The sequence below is a fragment of the Pan paniscus genome, chromosome 10 (assembly GCF_029289425.2).
Source record: "Pan paniscus chromosome 10, NHGRI_mPanPan1-v2.0_pri, whole genome shotgun sequence".
NCBI classification, from domain to species: Eukaryota; Metazoa; Chordata; class Mammalia; order Primates; family Hominidae; genus Pan; species Pan paniscus.
In genome coordinates this window covers 109,071,381-109,095,243 of record NC_073259.2, presented here as the reverse complement: position 1 = coordinate 109,095,243, position 23,863 = coordinate 109,071,381, and the positions used below count along the sequence as shown (strand labels likewise).

The window sequence follows — 23,863 nt, the reverse complement described above, 5'->3', positions numbered from 1 at the left end:
GTTATCCTTGAAGAAGTCTTTCACATCCCTTGTTAGCTGTATTCCTAGGCATTTTATTCTCTTTGTAGTGATTGTGAGTGGGAATTAATTCATGATTTGGCTCTCTGCTTGTCTATTGTTGATGTAAAGGAATGCCTGTGATTTTTTCACATTGATTTTGTATCCTGAGACTTTGCTGAAGTTGCTTGTCAGCTTAAGGGAATTTTTGGCTGAGATCATGGAGTTTTCTATATATACAATCATGTCATCTGCAAACAGAGAGAGTTTGACTTCTACTCTTCCTATTTGAATACATTTTATTTCTTTCTCTTGCCTGATTGTCCTGGCCAGAACTTCCAATACTATGATGAGTAAGAGTGGTGAGAGAGGGCATCCTTCTCTTGTACTGGTTTTCAAAGGGAATGTTTCCAGCTTTTGCCCATTCAATATAATATTGGCTGTGGGTTTGTCATACATAGTTTTTATTATTTTGAGATATGTTCAATCAACACCTAGTTTATTGAGAGTTTTTAGCATGAAGGGCTGTTGAATTTTATTGAAAGCCTTTTCTGCGTCTATTGAGATAATCACGTGCTTTTTGTCTTTGGTTCCGTTTATGTGAGGGATTACATTTATTGATTTATGTATGTTGAACCAGACTTGCATCCCAGGTGTGAAGCTGACTTGATCATGGTGGCTAAGCTTCTTGATGTGCTGCTGTATTCGGTTTGCCAGTATTTTATTGAGGATTTTCGCATCGATATTCATCAGGAATATTGGCCTGAAATTTTCTATTTTTTGTTGTGTCTCTGCCAGGTTTTGGTATCAGGATGATCTGGCCTCATAAAATGAGTTAGGGAGGAGTCCCTCTTTTTCTATTGTTTGGAATAGTTTCAGAAGGAATGGTATCAGCTTCTCTTTGTACCTCTGGTAGAATTCGGCTGTGAACCTGTCTGGTCCTGGGCTTTTTTTGGTGGGTAGGCTACTAATTACTGCCTCAATTTCAGAACTTGTTACTGGTCTATTCAGGGATTCAACTTCTTCCTGGTTGAGTCTTGGGAGCGTGTCTGCGTCCAGGAATTTATCCATTTCTTCTAGATTTTCTAGTTTATTTGCGTAGAGGTGTTAGTAGTTTGTATTTCTGTGAGGTCAGTGGTGATCTCCCCTTTATCATTTTTTATGGGATTCTTCTCTCTTTTCTTCTTTATTAGTCTAGCTAGTGGTATTTGTTGTGTTATTTTTTTCAAAAAAACAGTTCCTGGTTTTGGAGGGTTTTTGTGTCTCTATCTCCTTCAATTTTGCTCTGATCTTAGTTATTGCTTGTCTCCTGCTAGCTTTTGGATTAGTTTGCTCTTGCCTCTCTAGCTCTTTTAGTTGTGATGTTAGTGTATCAATTTGAGATCTTTCTAGCTTTCTGATGTGGGCAATTTAGTGCTATACATTTCCCTCTTAACACTGCTTTAGCTGTGTCCTGGAGATTCTGGTATGTTGTCTCTTTGTTCTCATTGGTTTCAAAGAACTTCTTCATTTCTGCCTTAATTTCATTATTTACACAGGAGTCATTCAGGAGCGAGTTGTTCAATTTCCATGTAATTGTGTGGTTTTTAATAAGCTTCTTAATCCTGAGTTCTAATTTGATTGCACTGTAGTCTGAGAGATTGTTTGTTATGATTTCAGTTTTTTTGCATTTGCTGAGGAGTGTTTTACTTCCAATTACGTGGTCAATTTTAGAATAAGTGCCATGTAGCACTGAGAATGTCTATTCTATTGATTTGGGGTGGAGAGTTCTGTAGATGTCTATTAGGTCCACTTGATCCAGAGCTGAGTTCAAGTCCTGAATATCCTTGTTAATTTTCTGCCTTGTTGATCGGTCTAATATTGATGGCGGGGTGTTAAAGTCTCCCACTATTATTGTATGGGAGTCTAAGTCTCTTTGTAGGTCTCTAAGAACTTGTTTTATGAATCTGGGTGCTTCTGTATTGGGTGCATATAAATGTAGAATAGTTAGCTCTTTTTTTTTTTTTTTTTTTAGACGGAGACTTGCTCTTTCACCAGGTTGGAGTTCAGTGGTGTGATCTAGGCTCACTGCAATCTCTGTCTCCCGGGCTCAAGCAATTCTCCTACCTCAGCCTCCTGAGTAGCTGGGATTACAGGGACGTGCCACCATACCCAGCTAATTTTTGTATTTTTAGTAGAGATGGGGTTTCACCATGTTGGCCAGGATGATCTTGATTTCCTGACCTCGTGATCCACCTGCCTCATCCTCCCAAAGTGCTGGGATTATAGGTTTGAGCCACCATGCCCAGCCAATAGTTAGTTCTTCTTGTTGAATTGTTCTCTTTATCATTATTTAATGACCTTCTTTGTCTTTTTTGATCTTCATTGGTTTAAAGTCTGTTTTGTCAGAGATGAGGTTTGCAACCCCTGCATTTTTTTTGCTTTCCATTTGCTTGGTAAATTTTCCTCCATCCTTTATTTTGAGCCTATGTGGGTCTTTGCACATGAGATGGGTCTCCTGAATACAGCACACCAATGGGTCTTTAGTCTTTATCCAATTTCCCGTCTGTGTCTTTTAATTGGGGCATTTTGCTCATTTACATTTATGGTTAGTATTGTTATGTGTGAATTCGATCCTGTCATCATGATGCTATCTGGTTATTTTGCATACTAGTTGATGCAGTTTCTTCATAGTGTCATCGGTCTTTATATTTTGGTGTATTTTTGCAGTGGCTAGTACCAGTTTTTCCTTTGCATATTTAGTGCTTCTTTCAGGAGCTCTTGCAAGGCCAGCATGGGGGTAACAAAATCCCTCAGCATTTTCTTGTCTGGAAAGGATTTTATTTCTCTTTCGCTTATGATGCTTAGTTTGGCTGGATATAAAATTCTGTGTTGAAAATTATTTTCTTTAAGAATGTTGAATACTGGCCCCCAATCTCTTCTGACTTGTAGAGTTTCTGCTGAGAGGTGCATTGTTAGTCTGATGGGCTTTTCTTTGCAGGTGACCTGACCTTCCTCTCTGGCTGCCCTTAGCATTTTTTCCTTAATTTTGGCCTTGGACAATCTGATGGTTATGTTTCTTGGGGTTGATCTTCTTGTGGAGTACTTTAGTGGTGTTTTCTGTATTTTCTGAATTTGCATATTGGCCTGTCTTCCTAGGTTAGGGAAATTCTCCTGGATAATATCCTGAAGTTTGTTTTCCAGTTTGTTTCCATTCTTCACGTCTGCTTCAGGTGGTACTCCAATCAATTGTAGGTTTGGTCTTTTTATGAAGTCCCATATTTCTTGGAGGTTTTGTTTGTTCCTTTTTATTCTTTTTTCTCTAATCTTGTCTGCATGCCTTATTTCAGTGAGGTGGTCTTCAAACTCTGATATCCTTTCTTCCTCTTGGTCAATTCAACTACTGATACTTGTGTATGCTTCACAAAGTTCTTGTGCTGTGTTTTTCAGCTCCATCAGGTCATTTATGTTCCCCTCTAAACTCTCTCTAGTTATCAGCTCCTGTAACCTTTTTTCAAGGTTCTTAGCTTCTTTGCATTGGGTTAGAACATGCTCCTAGAGCTCAGTGGAGTTTTTTGTTACCCATCTTCTGAAGCCTACTTATGTCAATTTGTCCATCTCATCCTTCACCCAATTGTGCCCTTGCCAGAGAGTTGTTGCAGTCATTTGGAGGGGAAGAGAAACTCTGTCCTTTTGGGTTTTCAGCATTTTTTCATTGATTCTTTCTCATCTTTGTGAGTTTGTCTAGTTTCGACCTTTGAGGCTGCTGACCATTGGATGGGGTTTTTGTGAGGACTTCTTTTGTTATTGATGCTGTTGTTGTTGCTTTCTGTTTGTTTTTCTTTCACTGGTCAGGTCCCTCCTCTGTAGGGCTGCTGTGGTTTGCTGGGGGTTCACTTTAGGCCCTATTTATCTGGTTTGCTCCCGCACCTTGAGATGTCACTCAAGCAGGCTGGAGAAGGCAAAGATGGGTGCCTGCTCCTTCTTCTGGGATCTCTAACCCGGAAGGGCTCCAACCTGATGCCAGTAGGATCACTCCTGTATAGGGTATCTGACAACCCCTGTTGGAAGGTCATACCTATTTGGGTGACAAGGGAAACGGGACCCATTTAATGAAGCATTTTCACTGTCCCTTGGTGGAGGGAGTGTGTCTTGCTGGGGGGCAATCTGGGCTAAGTCTGCTGGTCTGCAGAAACTGCAGCCACTCCTCCCACTAGGGGCTCAGGCCCAGGGAGATCCAGGTTCTGTCCCTGAGTCTCTGGCTGGAGTTATTGGAGTTCCTGTAGGGAAGCCCCACCATATAGGAAGTGAGGAAGGATATGTCAGTGCCTGAAGAGGCGCTCCTGTTGCAGTCTGCCACAGCCAGTGTGTTGAGCTGTGGGGGACCACTCTTGGGGACCAAGCCATCCAGCCTCCCTGGCTCCAGCAGGGGAAAAGCATGGCCTGGAGTTATAGAGATGGATGCCATCCTTTCCCCCACAGAGAGCTTAGCTTATTAGGCAGTTATGAGTCCCAGTGCTGGCTGCTGCCCCTCCCCCAAGGAGCTCAAATGGCTTAGGCAGCAGGCAGCAGGCAGCAGCAGCTGTGGCACTGGTCACCCCTCCCCCCAGGAGCTCTGCAGGGTTAGGCAGATTCCAGCTGAGAGGTTGTTGAGAATCTGTGCAGCTCTGGGGTTGGCATTCTAGGTCCCAGTGGCATGGGTTCCTGAGTGGGATCTTCTAATCCGTGGGTTGCACGGTTCCATGGAAAAAAGCACAGTTTCCCCCGCTGGGTACCACACTCACTCACTGCCTCCCTTGGCTGGGGAGTGGGGGCTCCCCTGCCCCGTGTGGCTCTCAGATGGGCTGCCGCACCACACTGCTCTTCCTTCCTCTCTGTGGATCAAGTCTAGCCACCTAGTCAGTTCTGAGGAGAAGATACCTTGGTTGCCAATGAAGGATTCACACATTAATGATGGTTCTTTTTGATGGGAGCCTCTGATCACTTCTGTTTCTAGTCAGCCATCTTGGCCCCACCCTTCTTTTCATTCTCTTGAAAACATCATTTGAAAAGGGAAGTTTTAATTTTGAAGTCTAGGTTATCCATTTTTTTCTTCTTTTATGAATTATGCTTTTACTTTCATATTTAAGAAACCCTTGGTTAACCCAAGGTAACAAAGATTTTCTATTTTCTCCTAGAATTTTTATGGTTTTAAATTTTACACTTTGAACTATAATCCATTGGAGTTAACTTTTGTATATGAGTTTTCCTAAATTCATTTTTTTGCATATGGGTTTGAATTCAGTATCATATGTTGAAAGGTCAATTCTTTACCCACTGAATTGACTTTGACCCTTTGTCTCAAGTCAAAGACTTGACTTTTTGTTCTTTTTCAGAGTTGTTTTGGCTATTCTAGGTCCTTTCATTTCCCTATGAATTTTTGAATTCATTTGTCAATTTTCACATATACACACACAAAACACCTTCTGGGAATTTGACTGGATTGTGCTGAATCTATAGATCAATTTGTTAAGACTGACCTCTTAACAATATTGAGTCTTCTGACTCATAAATATGGTATATGTCTCCATTTATTAGGTCTTCTTAAATTTATCTCAGCAATGTTTTGTAGTTTTCAGTGTACAATTCTTAAGTATCTTTTGTTTGATTTATCCTTAAATATTTAATATTTCATATTTGGGGGCTAATTATAAGTGATTTGGTTTTTAAAATCTCAGTTTCTCACTGTTTGTTGCAGATTGACAGAAATACAATTGAGTTTTTATATCAATCTCATTTTTTGCAACCTAGCTACATTCACCTATTAGTCCCTTTTTATGGATTCCATTGTGAGTTTCTTTATAGGTGATCATGTCATCTGATAATTAGGACAGTTTTAATTCTTTTTATTTTATTGCACTGGATAGTAAAATGAATACAAGTGGTAAGTGCAGACATACTTATCCCATTCATTATCTTGGGAGGAAAATATTCAGTCTTTTATCATTAAGTATAATTTTAACTATAAGCATTTCATAGATGTATTTTATGAGGTTGAGGAAGATAATTTCTATTAGTAGTTTGCTGAGTTTTTATCTGTAATGGATGTTGAACTTTGTGAAATGCTTTTCCCATGTTCATAAATATGATCATATGGTTTTTCTTTTTTAGTTTGCTACTATGGTGAATTATATTGATTGATTTTCATATACTAAGCCAACCTTGCAGTCCAGGATAAATTCTACTTGGTCATGATGTATTACCCTTGTTATACATTGTTAAACTTTATTTGCTAAATTTTCTTTATGTTTGCAGGAGGAAAGACTTTTCTGAGTATTCTCCTCACTGCTCTGTGAATTATGAGGTGTTCCAGTCTTACTGGAAATTCTTTTGGATGGTTCTTTCTCTGGCCTTGGGTATTCTCCGGACATGTATGCACTGATCAGCACTTGCTGAATACTTGAGGGAGACCCTCTGCAGATCTTCAAGGTTCTAGCCCTGTGCAGTTCTCTGCTTTCTGGTACTTCTTTCTGTGAACTCTCGCTGCCTTCCGGTACTTCTTTCTGTGAACTCTTGCTGCCTTTGTTTCCCAACTCCTAGCAACAACTTCTCAACTTAGAGAGTCTTTCAGGTCCTGCCTACATTCTCACTTTTCATGGTGCTGTCTAGAAACTATGTCAAGGTGGTAAGATAGGGCCCAGCAGGGCTCATTTCATTTGTTTTCTGTCTCTCAGAGATCGTTGTTTTGGGTTGCCCAATATTCAGTGTCTTGAAAATAGTTGTTTCATATATTTTGTCTGTTTTTTCTTTTGTGATTGTTTCAGGTGGGAGAGTAAATCTTGTGCCTGTTGCTCCATCTTGGCCAGAAGTGGAAGTTTAACATGTTGATCTTTAAAGCTCCTTTCAGATCAAGATTTCTGCTACTTCCTAAAATACACCTCAAAGGAGATGATCATAATTTCTCAAGTGGCTTGAGAGGAATGCTACCTATGCTTTAGATCCTTACCAGAATCTAGAGGTTTAGCCTAACTGGAAAATGGCACATGCACTGATTCACTTCTCATTGATGGAGGATCAATCAATATTTAGATGCTTTTAATCATAGTAACACATTAATATGTTTTAAGATGCTTCACATTAATACTAAATATCTAAGAAAAACATTTGAAATCCAAATATCACAAGGCTTTATAGTTTGTCTAGCACACCAGAGGCCCTCAATAAATACCTTTGTAATGAATTACTATGTAGAAAGCTTTGATTTCCTGGAGTCTCTATTGGGAATTCTACGTATCTCATCAATAACTTTCAAACATCCCAGATGTTAGAAAAAATAGGATTCATAAGGACCTAATAAGAGACTCGCATGATAACTTTTTTTTTTTTTTTGAGACAGAGTCTCACTCTGTCGCCCAGGCTGGAATGCAGTGGTGCGATCTCGGCTCACTGCAACCTCTGCCTCCCGGGTTCAAGCAATTCTCGTGCCTCAGCTTCCCAAGTAGCTGGGATTACAGGTGAGTGCCACCATGCTCAGCTAATTTTTGTATTTTTAGTAGAGATGGAGTTTTACCACGTTGGTCAGGCTGATCTCGAACTCCTGACCTCAACTGATCCACCTGCCTTGGCCTCCCAAAGTGCTAGGATTATAGGCATGAGCCACCGTGCCTGGCCTCAGATGATAACTTTTATAAGCTTATCATAATTTATCAAAGTCCTGCAAAGTGAGAAAGTAGCCAATATTTGAAATCTTTTTCACTTTACTAATTTATCCTCTAAGCACTAAATTCAAAAATACAAATCAATTTCAAGATTTATTGTATGCACCCACATTGTTAAATAAATCTTTGTTGAGCTATTAAATGGCTCTATTTTGAAAGAGGGTTTCACCAGGTTTGATTTTTACAGTTGAAATAAATTCAGAGTGAAGTTGAAAAATGTACATAGTGGCAGTTTACATTCCACTAAAATATCCTTATGAATCATGTCTACAAATCAGTATTTTCATGTTATTTCTAATCGATGTTGGCTCGTGCAAGATGCCACTTTCAGAAAGAGTTTCAGGCAGAAAATAATACTGGATAAACATTAGTTCTATCAAGAAATTAAAATTTCTTCTAACATCTTATTTCTTTTATTTACAAAACCAAAGATGATAATGAAATATTGAATCTACAGGCCATTATTAGTTTTGCTCCATGTTCTTCAGCATAATGCTTGGTTGTGGCTTAATAATTTACTATCTGATTGGTTATTTCTAATTAGATATGATTCCAGTTCATCATTACCAATTTTCTTTTATTATTTTCTTTTTCTTTGTTGTGACAGACTCCTGTTCTGTTGCCCAGGCTGGAGAGCAGTGGTACAATCTCAGCTCACTGCTGCCTTGACCTCCCAGAAGTAATCCTCCCATCTCAGCCTCCTGATAGCTGGGACTATAGGTACTCACCACCATGCCTGGGTAACTTTTTGTATTTTTTGTAGAGATAGGGTTTCACCATTATGCTCAGGCTGGTTTCAGACTCTTGGGCTCAAGCAATCCTCCTGCCTCAGCCTCCCAAAGTTCTGGGATTCCAGGCGTGAGCCAATGTGCCTGGCCCATTACCAATTTTCAACACATGGAGGTCTTTGAATAGAAAACTCCTTATTTCATCAAATGAAAGAAACTTTTATAAAGACCCTTTCTGACTAGCAACAATACTATACTACACTTCCTGTGCTTCTTCAGAACATTTAAAAATCACTGTCTCTGTCCTTCTTTTGCTTATAAAAGCATCCCACGTTTTGAGATGCAAAATTAGGCACAATAATTTAAAAGCTTTTCAGTTCAGCACGCCTTTATTGAACTCCTACTATATGCCAGGCGCTGTGCTAGGCAGTGATGATATAAAGATAAATGAGGCAGTTTATTTACAGTTAAGGATCTTATTATCCAGATGAGCAGCATTCAGCTGCAGATTCTTAATACACTAGTGTCTTATAAAGAGTCGTTTTGAGAGGCCGACGCAGGCGGATCACAAGATCAGGAGTTTGAGATCAGCCTGGCCAACATAGTGAAACCCCGTCTCCACTAAAAATACAAAAAATTAGCCGGGCATGGTGGCAGGCACCTGTAATCCCAGTTACTCAGGAGGCTGAGGCAGAAGAATCACTTGAACCTGGGAGGGAGAGATTGCAGTGAGCTGAGATCTTGCCATTGCACTCCAGCCTGGGTGACAGTGCGAGACTCCGTCTCAACAAAAAAAAAGAGTCATAAGTTGTACTGCAAATGATAACACCATTATTAATGAAGATGCCATTTGGAGTTATTTGCATTTTATGAAGTGATTCAGAACAGCTACTGCAATAATAACTTCACTTTCACTCACTTGCTTTCTAGTATGTTTATGGTACAATGTTAACTGAAAAAAGTACGATAAAAAGGATGCATAGCACATCCTAAGTTTGTTTCTAAAGACCATATGAATGAATAAGAAATTAAGATAAAAAAGTAACTAAGGTAACATTTAAATTATTCAGTATGCAAATGTTATGAGTGGTTCTCTTTATGTGGTAGATTTTCATAATGTTATTGAATGTAGTTCAAGACAACAAAGAAGAGTTGTATATGACTAACTATCAAATAGACTCCAAAAATAGTTGCCATAGGAATTCAGAAGAGGGAAGAATTCATTCAAGCTGGAATGGTCACAGAGGACTTTATTGAAGGAATGCGTTTCAAGGAAGGATGAGTAATGCAGAGAAATGGGAATGTGTTTAACTAAAATCCATCAAAGTTAAGAAAGACCTAAATCAGGTTTGACTTCACCATACCCCCATACATTGACTCTCACAAAACATAATATTCCGGTTGTAATCAGATCTGGACTAGAAAGCTATCTATTTCTCCATGTTATATTTTAATTTATGCAGCTTGGGATCAAAGTAGGTGTTTTTTTTTTTTTTTTTGGCAGAGTCATTATGCTAGTGACTCACACCAAGCTTGCATTCAGCTCAACTCTCAAATCTGTTCCTCTTATGATGTTGAGCAACATTTCTCCCACACTGTACCAAGGTAGTTGTTTTGCTGAATTTGACTGTAAGACTTTACCTTAAAAATTATTTTTTTAATTTTTTACAGTGATATTAATGTAAAATTTTATGTACTTCCTTTTCTATTCGAACAAATGTAAATGAATAAAATAAGCATTTGAAAAATCTCAAATCTCATTAATAACCAAAAACATTTTCACTGAATTAGTAAATATTTTTTAAAAGACTGAAAGGAAAAGAAAATACACATTAGAAATGGTCAACGCAAAATTATTAAATGTCATCTTGCTGGATTTGGCTGAGTGCCAGCTACTGAGTCTTGTCATTTAATGCAACCTTCTAGTTTCACCCTACCCGAAAGCTTGATGAGCAGGTCATCTGGGCTATGCACCAGATATTAACTTATTTCCCCTCAGCTCCAAATGCACCTTCATTGCCTGCTTTGCAATAATGTAACTATTGTAACTATTTCTCCTTTGTCAGCTGATTCAATGTTAAGCTTTGCCAGCAGAAGACACTGGGAGGGACACTGGAGGAGGAAGGGGTTTCTCTTCCTGATACCAGTATGATATCTCAGCAGGCTTCTGCAGCACATACTTCTACAGTACCCAGCTCCTGCAGTGCGTGGTGGCTGGAAACACATGGTACTCCTCAAAGGCAGATTTTCAGTATCCCCTTGGGGGGCTTCACAGAGTAGTGCTGCTGATGTAGCAACTCCCAAAGAATGACTTCCTTGGAGCCACTCCAGGCAGCTTCCCCCAGTACTCCAGAGGGCAGATTTCTAGAGCCCCCAGCAAACTGCACTGCCATGGCTGTACCTCTTCCAGCAGGATCTGCAGCTTAGCATTGTAGCGAGGAGTCTTCTCAGGGGTGGTAGCTGCTCCTAACATCTGCTATTCCTGTATTCTTTAGAGTTATTTTTACCCTTGACTAGCCAACCCTCCATTACTCCAATCCCCTGTCACAGTTAATTATTTATATAAAACTTTCTCTGTTCAATTTACTTGTGCTTTTGTCTCCTGATTAGACCCTGACTGATATAGGTCATTATTAAAACTATTGATAAAAAACTTGCTGGAAAAAGAGATAAGAACAAAGCCACCCAACCCTTCCTGATATATAATAATCTGTTTAATAAGGCAGGAAATGTGTAATATAATATGGACACATTCTCATAAAAATGCCTAAAATATATATGGTAGAGGCTATTTAATGGAGGAGATGACTGGAGAAGTTGCTTTTGTGGGACAGCTCATCTCCGTGCTTACAGCTCCCTCTGCATGGAACACCCTACCCCTCGATCTTCCCACACTGGTTCCCCAGCATTCAGGTCTCAGTTCAAATTTCAGCTTCTCAGTGAAGCTTGCCCTCATCATCAAATCTCAGCTTGAACTCACTCCCACCTTTTACCAGCCTATCTCTGTATCATCATCCAGTTTAATTTCTTCATGTTATTGTATTTACTTATTGGTTTATTGTCTGCTTTTAATCTCTTGAACACAAGCTCCAGATCAGAACTATGCATATCTCCCCAACATCTAGTTCAGTGCCTGGCACACAACATTTTCTAAAATGAGAGAATTTCTCCATGATCTTAGACAAATGAGACAACATGCTATTTAAAGAAGATATTTAAGGATGCGACGAAGATTTTACACTTGTGAATTATTCATCAAAGGATTAGTTAGGGGTTTTATAAGTGACAAGCATTGCTAGAATTGATACAAACTTAATAAAACCAAGGGAAGAAATCTGTAATTCCCAAATGCCAAATGTAGTTTGTTATACTAACATACTACTTACCAATCTTGTTTTTTCCTTCTTCATATTTTATTCTTTGTAAAATGTGATGCACGATTCTACTTCTTGTGGCATTGTTGAAGAACGTTTCTTTGTTGTGTATGATGAAGCTGCATACATACATTAAAAATACAAGTTGAGAATTAATCAGAGGTGAAGGATCTAATTTTTGTTATAATTTGGTGTTGCTCAGATGCAGATGTCTTCAGTCAGTCATAGACAGGGTGTGTCTGGAACAGCCTGAGGGAGCCAGAGATCACACCAGGATAGTAGGCTCATAGGTGTGAGTAGTTTTGGTTTTCAGCATCAACATCATTCATGCTAGGAAGGAGCTGGAGCTAAACAAAGTTAAGAAACCTAAAAATAAACTAATAGCAAGTCTAGGTCTTGTATCTTGTTTTTTCTCAGTAAGCTCATTATATTAATTCAACTAAAAATTCATTTTGTTTTTCTCTCCTCTTCCCTCCTACCTCAGGCTCTCCCATGGCATAATCAATGGATTTTCAGAAATTTTAAGATACAAAACTGGCTTGGGTGGTGGATATAGGAGTTAGGTAATGAGCTGTGGTCTGGCTCACAGGTGAGGTAAGAGGCCAGTCTCTGGAAATCACCTCTGTCCTTACCTTTTCCATGTTCTTTCGTGAATAGGATCTTTCTTCTAAAGCACACACTTAAGATTGAATTTGCCTCCCAGCAAGTGCCCTAGCCAGTCTCTACTTTGTCAAGGGTGCATGTGCAGGTATGTGTGTGTATGTGTGTGTGCACACACACACACACGGCTTTCCAGTAGGTGCTTGTACCCTACTAAGAGGTTTTCTAGGTAGCAGATAGAGCTTCCAGGTTTACATAATCCAGCATGAAATGGCCGTGTTTCCCCTTTTTACGAATGCAAAAAAACGGTAGAATATTAGAGATACTGTATATGTAACTCCTTCATAAATTATAAAGTTTATCAACTCTGCAAACTTTCCTTGGGCACCTCCTATAAGCTGGACATCATGCAAAGGCATATAAATGTAGGCATTTTCCCCAACACTCAGCTCAGAAGTCACCTCCTCCAGCAAGTCTCCCCAACCCTCCAACTACACTTCTGTCCCCCAAAGCATTCAGTTACTCCTTCCTTTGTGCTATTTCTTATTTTGCAAGCACATCAATTTACTGATCATTCCATATTGTCATTTTTTTTCATTTGTTCATCAAATGTTTACTGAGGATACTCTTTTAAGGTACAAATTATACAGTGGTAAACAAAACAGATAAAATCCTTGTCCTTGAGAAGCTTACAGTATAGTGGGGAAGCAAGAGCATCAAGGAAATGAATGTGAGTGTATGCCAGAGAAAGGCAAGGTCAGCCTCCTTCTGCATGCCTTTCCTTCCATGTAAGACCATGAGCTCATTCAGGACAAAGGGCTGAATCATCACTTCTGTAGCCCAGGGATCCGGTGAGTGGCTGGTACACAGGTATGTGAGGGTCATGGTAATTTATGATGTGGAATTTGCTAAATGTTTTTCTTCAAGGAAATGAATTCTCAGGAGTTGTTCAAATAATGAGAGGAAGAGAAAAAATTGGCCTCGAGAAAGAGTAGTCCAAGCATGGGGTTTGGTTTGGAAACAGGGCTGGAAATGTGACTTTGGGATAACAGATAAAGGAAAGAAAGGCCAGGGAATATGGAGACAAAAAGTAAATCATGAGAACTGATTTACCGAAGTATTTTTCTCTCACTTTTACTTCTCTTGGATTCTCTTACTGAATACCGCTCTTGGAGAAAGGTAATTTGAGTTGGTGGATGAGCGATAAACGCTGTGTGGGTAAATGAGGATGCTGCAGCATTTATCTGACATTTATCTCTGAAAACATTTTACAGCATCAAAGAGGAAGAGGAGAAAACCGAGAGTCTCATTGAATGTGTTTCTTTGTATTTTATCTTCCTCTGCTTTTTCACCTGATTTGAGACAGGCCATTATATTTTAACACCAAGTAAAGATGTCATAAAGAAATAGACAATAAATAAAAAGCACATTTTGCCTCACAATTCTAGATGATAACTGAAAGCTGAGAAGCACAACTATGCTTGACAAGAAAATTCAAGGCCAAAAGCCCATGTCCGTCCTCCATTAAATGGTTTTCTGCTTCCTTCCCTTTTTATAGCATCACATTACATTTTCTGAGCACATGTAAATGTTCTCCATAATAAGCACCACAGACAAGATTCAAATTTTTGTTTTTCTTTTCCTTACATCTAGGCTGTACCTGCAGCCTGGAGGTTCTGTAGAGGAATACACACACAGGGCATGTGCCAGACACTATTCTAAACAGTCTCAATACATGAACTTATTCAATCCCTATTTCAACCCATAAGGGAAGTAGTACTTATTAGCCACATTTTACAGGTGAAGAATCAGAGAGGTTAAGTGATGCACCCAACATCACTGAGCTAAAAAAGGGCTGAACCAGCATTTGAACTCAGGCAGTCTGGCTCCAAAGGCTACCCCTGTGGTGACTCTGTTTGCTCGCTTGCCTCTGTCTGCCAGCTACTTCCTGAGGCCTGGAGGCTGGGTCTCCTGGAGGTCAGCTGAGAGTTCCTCTGTCCAGATTGCTCGTTTCCAGGTTTTTATTCATTTGTTTCCAAATCTCAGCTCAGGCCATATCTTCCCCAGAGGCCCTGGCTTGACTTCCATGCCCTCACTCTGAAATGCAGTGTGGTGCTTGATATGGTTTAGCTGTGTCCCCACACTCTTCTTGAATCATAGTTCCCATAATCCCCATGTGTCATGGGAGGGACCTGGTGGGAGGTAATCGAATCATGGGGGTGAGTTTTTCCAGTGCTGTTCTTGTGATAGTGAGTAAGTCTCATGAGATCTGATGGTGTTATAAAGGGCAGTTCCCCTGCACATGATCTCTCCTGCCTGCCACCATGTAAGATGTGCCTTTGCTCCTCCTTCATCTTCCACCATGATTGCGAGGCCTCCTCAGCCATTTGGAACTGTGAGTCCATTAAACCTCCTTTCCTTTATAAATTACCCAGTCTTGGGTGTGTCTTTATTAGCAGTGTGAGAACAACTAAAGTGATGCTATAAAGAGAGAAGGAAGCAAAGAACCACTGATGGAGGAGGAGGAGCGACTTTTAGCTCTGAGTATGCTCAACACTCTGATTTATCTCAATACTCTGCAGTCAGACAGACCTCAGCATATACTCCAGTAGTACCATCTATGATGTGGTTTTAGGGCTATCCTTCAACTTTTCTGGGTCTTGGTTTCCTCATCTGTGAAATGGGGATAACACTGTAATCACCTTCACAGGGCTATTGTACAATTAAGTGAGATGACACGCAGTGCTGAGCCCACTGGCTGGCATTGAAGATGTTCTCAGAGTTAGCTGTCATCATTGCTGTAGTTTCTATTGCATTCCAGGAAAGCTGTCCGCCCACATGGCCCACTTCCTTGGGTGAGCTTCTTGAGGGCAGAAACCAGCCATGCTCATCTCTGTATTTCCAGCACAGGTAAAGGGCTTAGCACATGATAAACACTTAAAGTTGGATCAAATGAGCTGACCATCTGAAGAACACTAGCTAATGTTGGTGGCTGATATAGTTTGGATGTTTGTCCCCTCTAAATCTAATTTTGAAATGGAATCCCCAGTGTTAGAGGTGGGGTCTGGTGGGAGGTGTTTGGTTCATGGGGGTGGATCTCTCATGAATGTCTTGGTGTTACTCCCATGGTAATGAGTGAGTTCTCACTCTGGTAGTTTATGTAAGAGCTGGTCGTTTAAAAGAGTGTGGCTCCCCACTTCCCCCTGCCCCACCTTGCCCTTGCTCCCACTCTTGCCATCTGACATGCTTGCTCTCTCTTCACCTTCCACCACAATTGGAAGCTTCCTAAGTCCTCACCAGGAGCAGATTCTGGTGCCATGCTTCCTGTACAGGTTTATATAACTGTGGCCAAAATAGACCTCGTTTCTTTATAAACTACCCAGTCTCAGGTATTCCTTTATAGCAATGCAAATAACCTAACACAGGGGCTATGAAACTAAATCTCATCTCCTTATACCTTGGCCTCTGCTCTTGCTCTTGCCATCTCTTCCAGCTATCAGCTGAACTACTGCCTCCACACTGCATGTCTAAGGATCTTCCTGAGGGGTGTGGAGCACTTTCATTTTCTGGGTCATTCTTTCAAACTGGAGGATTATGAGAAGGAACAGTGATGATTCCCCATATCATGGTTCTCACAGTTAGCCACAGCTTTCTCCAAATGAAGTCTCTCTCTCTCTCTCATACACACACATATCCCCCATCCCCTCATGCACACAATGTAAGCTAAGCAACTCTGACAAACATGAGACTTGGGGCTCAGTCTCTGACCAGGGCTTCACATTGGCTTGTAAACTCATATCCACTCCCATGCACTGCTGGGGGGAGAGCAAACATACAAACTCTTTAAGGGCCATTTGGTCAGGTCTATCAAAACTACGCATATATCTTCACTACATACCATCTAATCTAGGGATTTCTTTTTTTAGAAATGTATTCTACAAATATACTTACCCATGTGCAAAGTGACAGATGTACAACAATGTTCATTATGGCATGGGTTATAATAGCAAAAGCCTGGAAATAACCTAAATTATTAATCAGTGGGGGATAGGATAAGAAAATTATGGTGCAACTCTACAGTGGAATATTCTGCACCTGTAAATAGATTAAGGGCCCTTGGTGTAGATCTAAAAAAATCTCCAAGACAGGACAGGGAGAAAAGGTTCAAAACAGTCACACAGCTATTTGTGTCAGAGGAAAATGTGCACATATTAGGAAGTACATGCATATGAATATGTTGATAGGCATATTTGCTTGTGCATGCACAGAATGACTATGGGAGGACACATACACCTCGGGAAACATTGGTTGCCTCTGGGGAGAACTGGGTGGCTGGATAGACAGGAGGAAAACTTCACTGTACATACTTAGGAAATTTTTACCATGTGTAAGTACTATTACACATTTTTTTAAAAACTGCAATTTTTGGCTGGGTGCAGTAGCTGATGCCTGCAATCCCAGTACTTTGGGAGGCAAATGCAGGAGGACCGCTTGAAGCCAGAAGTTCAAGACCAGGGCAACATAGTGAGACCCCATCTCTACAAAAAAAAAAAAAAATTAGCTGGGTGTGGTGGTGTGAGCCTATAGTCCCAGCTACTCAGGAGGCTGAGGCAGGGCAATCCCTTAGGCCCAGGAGTTAGAGGGTATAGTGAGCTATGAACACAACACTCCAGTCTGGGTGATAGAGTGAGATTCTGCCTCTTAAAAAACATTTGAAATATTTTTAAAAAGAAAACTTAAAAGGAAAGCACATTTCTGTTCTAGGTTTGCTCTCACATTCCCCCTGAAATTCGGTGAAGAGGGGAATAAACTGCTGAATGGGTGTAGCATCAACTCTGTGATCAAGGCCTATATCCACACATCTCCTTATCCTGCTACTTTGACGGGCTAATGTAATTTGCCCAAAGTCACACAAACAGCAAGTGGCAAGGAGGAATTCAGAAACCATCTGTTTTGCTCCAAATTTTCTCCTGCGTTTGTGAAGGGAACTGTGAGGGGCCCAGGTCTGCCTGTGTGCATGTGTGTGAAGGGCTTTCTGCATATCTCCATCACACACCATGAGAAAGACCTTGCTGGCCTGCTCATGAAGTAATGGGCAGACCAGGGCCTGAACTTCCCACTGACTCTCCTCTAGGCTCGACCTTTATGCTTTCTAGGGTAGTGAGCAACCTCGTTTTCACCCGGGGTGGTGGAAGATTGAGGTCCCAATATTCCTTTTGCTAGGAAGGGAGAAATGAGAAATAAATACGCTGCGCAATCGGGTTTTAGTTACAGACCTCCTGGAGTTTATTTGCTCTGATTGATAGGTTCTTCCTGTGGCCAACTGTCCACAGTAGTGTTGTAAAATGCTGTGATATGCTGGGTCATTTAACAAGTAAATATTATGTTTGTTCTGTGCAAAGCAATATGTATTGAGGGTGTGTATATATGGGCATGGGCATTGTATATTTATATATTTTGAGAGGGGAATGCAAAGGTGAAAAAAACCTAGTTTCTCTCCTCAGAGGAACCTACACCTTAATAGATAACATGAGAAACACACAAATATTCAAGGGTGTGAGCTGGGGAAAGGTGCTCATTAATGCTGGATCTAAAATCAGCTTATTATAAAATATGCTAATTTTAAAGCAGGTAACTTTCTTTTTTTCCTAAACTTTCCTCTTAGATCACAGCTTTTAGGATAAGACTACACTTTCTTCACAAATTAATATAACTGAAGGGAACATTAGATTAATCTAGACTCCAGCACTGTTTAATAGAAATTTCTGAGATCATGAAAATGTTCTTTCTCTGTGCTATCCAATATGGTACTCATGTAACTATTGAGCACTTGAACTGTGACTAGTAAAACTAAGAAAGTGAATTTTAACTTAGTTTAATTTTAATTGATTAAAAATTAAATTTAAGTAGCTACATGTGGCTGGTAGATACTATATGAACAGCACGGATAAACAATTGCCTAAGTCATGGGTGACATTTTGAGGATGTGGCACACCCACTGCCTCCAGAATGGTATCTTAAAACCCTGCATCTCCCCTTGATTACAATAAGCAGGAGAGTAGAGGAGGGGTTAGCAATGCCCTACAGGACTATGTGTAGGTTGCCAGAAGACCTGGTTTAAGCCCTGCTCTTCCACTTTAGTTGTGTGTCCTTGGGTAATTCATTGAGTCTCTACTTGTCAGGAAATGAGGGTCCCCATGTCTTAGTTGCCCAAGGATAGGGTTAGATAGTCACAAAGAGAGACTATAAAGTATTGATGAGGCAAGTCATCAAGGCTTGCTGGTAAATGACTGAACTCCCACATTCAACTGCCTGTTTGACATCTCGCTTGATGTCTAAGAAAAAACTCAAACCAAATATTTCCAAAACAGAACTTTTGATCTGGACCGTTATAAAGGAAAAACCTGTTCTTCCCCTAGGCTTTTCCATCTTAAAAAAGGGCACTGCTGGGTCAAATGGTAGTTATGTTTTCAATGCTTGGAGAAATCACCAAACTGTTTTATACAATGGCTGAACTAATTTACATTCCCACCAGCAGTGTATGAGAGTTCCCTTTTCTCCAGATGTACCCTTGAACCTAAAATAAAAGTGGAAAAAAAAGGAACTGAAGTGCACCCAATTTCACAAGTCACAAACTTGAGATGCATCCTTGACCCTCTCTCTTATGCCCAACATCCAATCCATCAAGGTCTCTGGGCTCCTCTTCCCAAATATTATCCTGAATCTGACCCTTTCTTACCCTTCTACTGCAAAGTTGTTTCTAGGACTACTACAATAGCTTCCCTAACTGTACTATCTAATTTCACTCTCTCTTTTGTCCATCCTCTACACAGCAACCACAATGATTTTTTTAAAAAAATGAATAAGATCTTATGCTTTTCCACTTAAAACTCTTCAATGACTTCACCTTTCCACACAGTCCTTCATGGTTCCTGCCCATACCAATGACCTTATCTCCTTTCTTCCCTTTGCTCATTGTAAACAAGCAACATTGAATTTGTTTTCTGACCCTGAACAAACAAACCCAGACTGTTACTGCCCAGGGCTTTTGATCATGCTTTTCTTAGATTCTTGCACAACTTGTTTCTTCCCAACATTTTGTTCTCAAATTAAATGTCACCTCTTCATCATCCTAGCTAAGATAGTCACTCTCCTGCCCCAATAATCTCTCTTTCTCTCTCACTCTGTCACTCATTCTCTCTCCTCCATTACCCTGTTTTATTCTCTTATGTTTTACTCCCTAAAATTTTTAAAAATAGAGCTGGGATGAGGTGGGGATGTGTCTACATTTTTGTTGTCTGCCCCTCTCCCCCTACAGACTGCAAGCTCTGTGAGGGCAGGGCTTGGTCTGTCTCATGCTCTACTCTAGGCCCCAAGTAAATAAGTAAATCATGTGATTCCCATAGAGAACCACTGGGTGTTCCAGAAACTGTCAGGTTATATTATAGATAAATTTTAACTTTTTTTCTAATTTGAAGATTCTCAAAATCAGTATCATTTTATAATGATGCTTTGTATGTGGTACTACTTTTGGGGAAGTAAAGGCAAGGAAGATGGTTTTTCCATTTTTTTTTTACATATATTATGGAATTTCTGAGGTGGGTCAAACAAACAAGTATTCTCAAAGGTATGAAAATCTGCATGGTTAAAAACTTCAGGAGGAAGGGGTAACTTTGTCAAGAAGCACTTAACTACCTACAGATGGTTTTGTACAATTATTTTAGAATTATAGTCACATTATTGACCTCTGTGAATCTAAAAATTTAAGGCATGTGGCAAAGTAGGAAACAGAAACAGATAACTAATCAAGGTAGGTTTTTTGACCCTGGAGTGAAGGAGCCTGAAGCATGTGACCAGCTGGGTTTCAGATTAATGTGAACGAGTGACTACTACAGTCTTCCTGTTGTTCCCCATGTTGAATGGCAGTACCTATTGTAATTATTCTGCCTCTGTTCCATCACCATGTGTTGGAATTGTAGGGAGCAGGTAACTTGTCTTTTTCATTCACAGGTCTCTGGCTCACAAAGAGTGTACACCTGAGGAGTTGTAGCCAAGGGTTTTCATCCTCAACTCACCTGATGCAGAGCATGAGATCTAAGACTGTGAACCTGATGCAATATTGGGATGAGACCCATGGAGATCCTGGAATGGGAATGAGAATATTTTCTATATGGAAAAAATGTGAATAAGTTTCAGCCAGACAGCAGTCTGTGGTAGATTGCAAAAAGAAAAAAAAAAAAAAAGAAAAAAAGGCCATGATTCCTCCTATGTCTGTATATACACTCCTTTGGGATGTGAATTTCTTGCTCCTTCTATCAAGAGGTAGACTGAGCTGGATTTGTGAATGGCTTTAATCTACAGTATACAGCAGAAGTAATTTCCATGATTTTTTGGCATAGGTTCTGCAGCTTCCATTCTTGCCCACTTGGAATGCTGACCCAAGGCTGCCAGGGTAAAGAAGCCCAAACGAGCCTCTTTGAAGATGAGCCATGTGGAGACAGAAATGCAGCCAAGAGCTGGCAGCATCCCCCAGCTATGTGAATGACAGAGACCATTTTGGACTGTCCAGCTCATTGAGCAAAGGGACAACTGCAGCCACATGTTGACTCTAGGTGAAAGCAGTGGAAGAACTTCCCAGCTGAATCTAGCACAAATTGCTAAAACAAAAGAATAATAAGCAAATAAAATGTTTAAGTCAGTAAGTTTTGTAGTAGATTGTTATGTAGCAATAGATAACCAACATACCAGTCTTTTCTGATGTTTAAAGTTGTATTATTCCATAATATAATAAGGGAAGGTTAATGCCTTAAAAATAAATATTTCAGGAAACTTTCTTAATTAGACTTTTAAATAGGTATTTCTTTTTTAACAAGGAGAAGCAAAGGTGATACAGTTAACTGTCACTTATATTATGTCCTCAAATTAATGAAAATCTAAGTAGGAACAAAGCAACCAATTAATTTTTTATGTGACAAGGCCTATTTTGAGAGTTTTCTGGGCCTTAGGCAACTGCAGCACAATATCTAACTTCTAATCTTGAGTAGACATTTTATGAGCAAAAAGATGAGAAGATTGTCAGGCCAAATATATAAGATTGAAAGTTCTGACTATTTGGTAAAGATTTTAAAGTTTCTTTTTTTAGATCAGGATGACAGGTTACTGAAATGTAAAGGATTGTGAGTCATTTTCCTTATTCAAATGGCCATTTCTAATTGTACTTCATGATATCATCTTCGTTATCTAAGTGTTAAATACAAATTAAGAAACATTTGCTCTTGAGCTTCCAAGTAAAGATGGAAAATTAAACATTTGCATACAATTTTTCTGTCTCTCTCAAAATCCCATGAAAATGATAGTAACATGCATAGTGGGTGTGTATGTTTAAATAACAGTAAGAACACTCAAAGAACAAAGATAGCACAAAACAACAGCATCAAAATGTTGGAATGTGCCAAGCAGACAGATCTATGTAATAATAGACTTAGAAACCCAGAAAAAACTGAATGCTAAACCAGTTCTGGGGAAAACCCAAGAACAATAATATTTATACTACGAAATCCCAGAAAATCTTAGAACTGGGGCACACAGTGACCTAAAGAAGTGGGGTGAAGGTCCAGAAAATAACTTGAAGAATTCTCCCAGAGCAAAAATATATAGATTATCAAAAAAAGAGGAAGATAAGGACATTAGAGGATCAGCCCAGGAAGTCCAATAACTGAAAAATAGGAATTCCAGAAAGACAAAAAAGGAATAAATCAGCTAAAACATTCAAGAATTATACAAGAAAATTTTTCTGAACCGAAAGACAAGACTATACAGGTTGAAAGGGTTCACTGAGCATCCAGTAATATAAATAAACATAGAACCACATCAAGATACATTCCTATGATATTTTAGAACACTGAGGCCAAAGAGACAATTATATAAGGTTCCATAGAGGAGAAAGGTTACACACAGAGAATTAGGAATTGGAATGTTTTTGAAGTTCTCAGCAGGAATATTGAATATTAATTTTAGAAGTTAAAAGATCAAGAACTTAAAAATTGTGAGAAAAACAGATTTTGGTTTTATACAGAATTCTATACCTAGCCCAACTATCATAATGAGTGCAGTATAATGAACATATACTTCACTGCTTGGGCTGTCATAACAAAGTACCATACCCTGAGTGGCTCAAAAAACAGAAATTTGTTTTCTCACAGTTCTGGAGGCTGAAAGGCCAAGATCAAGCTGTCAGCAGAGTTTTTTCTTCTAAATTTTCTCTCCTTGACTTGTAGATAGCTGTTTTCTCTATATGTCTTCACATGATCTTCTCTGTGTGTATGTCTGTCTTTTAATTTTCTCTTATATAACAGCACCAGTCATAATGGATTAGGGCCCATCCTAATAACTTCATTTTAACATAATTACCTGTTTAAAGACCCTATCACCACCTAAGGCCACATTCTGAGATATTGGGGGTTAGGATATTAACATGTGAATTTTAGAAGGTCACAATTTGACCCATAACAGTATGCATGATCGCAAAAATAATATCATCCACATAATCTTATTAGGAAGTCACTAGAGAATGCAAAATGAGGGTACAATAAAAAAAGTGTAAGAAATGATACACAGGAAACAGAAGATGCCACAAAAGTGAAAGACAAAGAGAATCCTAGGATATTGGTAAAGGAAGATACCAAGATGATAATTTATAACAGGAGCGGAAGGCAAGAGTTCAGATTGGAACTTGTCAGAAGGCTCCAGAGTAATTTTCTCAGGAAGATGAAATTGATTACATATGATGCATCTGAACATCTTGAAATTTAGACAATTTAGGTAAACTCTGCCAAATAACTGGCAGAATGTAAGATGGAATTAGTAATACATACATAGAAAATTTTGAAAATTAAAAATCAAGAGAATGAGTTACTCCAGTTCAAGCAAAAATAGCGCAAAAAAGGAAAATGATTCATATTGTACCATATGACCTAGCTCTGGGTAGCATTTGTATAGTCATTATGTAAATAGTGATCTACATTATGATAATGTAATTAAATTGTAATATAACTACGTTGAAAGGATAAGAATAGGTATCTACTGTAGTAAGAATTGTAGGGAAGAAACAAACAGCAAATTCTTATTCTCTATGGGGGAAGTAATAGATTCTGCTATAACCGAAAAACAGCAAAGTAATAATAAAATAGTTTATTTAGATATGAGCCATTAATTGCCAAAATAAACAGGTAAAAGAGTTGAAAGGGGCTGCTTCTTGGGAGGGGCAAATATAAAGGGTTGAAGCATGGGATTGCTGTTTTTCAAAACAAACCTTGTAGGGCTATTTAAAATGTATACATGTCTAATTTTAATTTAATTTATAAGGTGGTAGGAAAGGAAGGAAGGAAGGAACCCTTTGGAATAACATATTTGTCAAAGATAACTAACATTTTAAAAAATTGAATTATTTTCAAAAATAAAACATCCACGTTGAAATAAAGTCAGAATC

At 39.3% G+C, this 23,863-nt stretch overlaps 1 protein-coding gene across 8 annotated transcripts in view; it reads right to left on the bottom strand.

The window, feature by feature from the left end:
- Nucleotides 1–23,863, bottom strand: part of ANO4 (anoctamin 4) — a 337,100-nt gene that overhangs the window by 99,737 nt on the left and 213,500 nt on the right. For all 8 annotated transcript variants that reach the window (XM_055096039.3, XM_055096038.3, XM_034934336.4 and 5 more), the window contains one exon: nt 11,788–11,894. In XM_055096039.3, the coding sequence (XP_054952014.1) occupies nt 11,788–11,894 (107 nt within the window). The remainder of the gene's footprint in view (nt 1–11,787; nt 11,895–23,863) is intronic.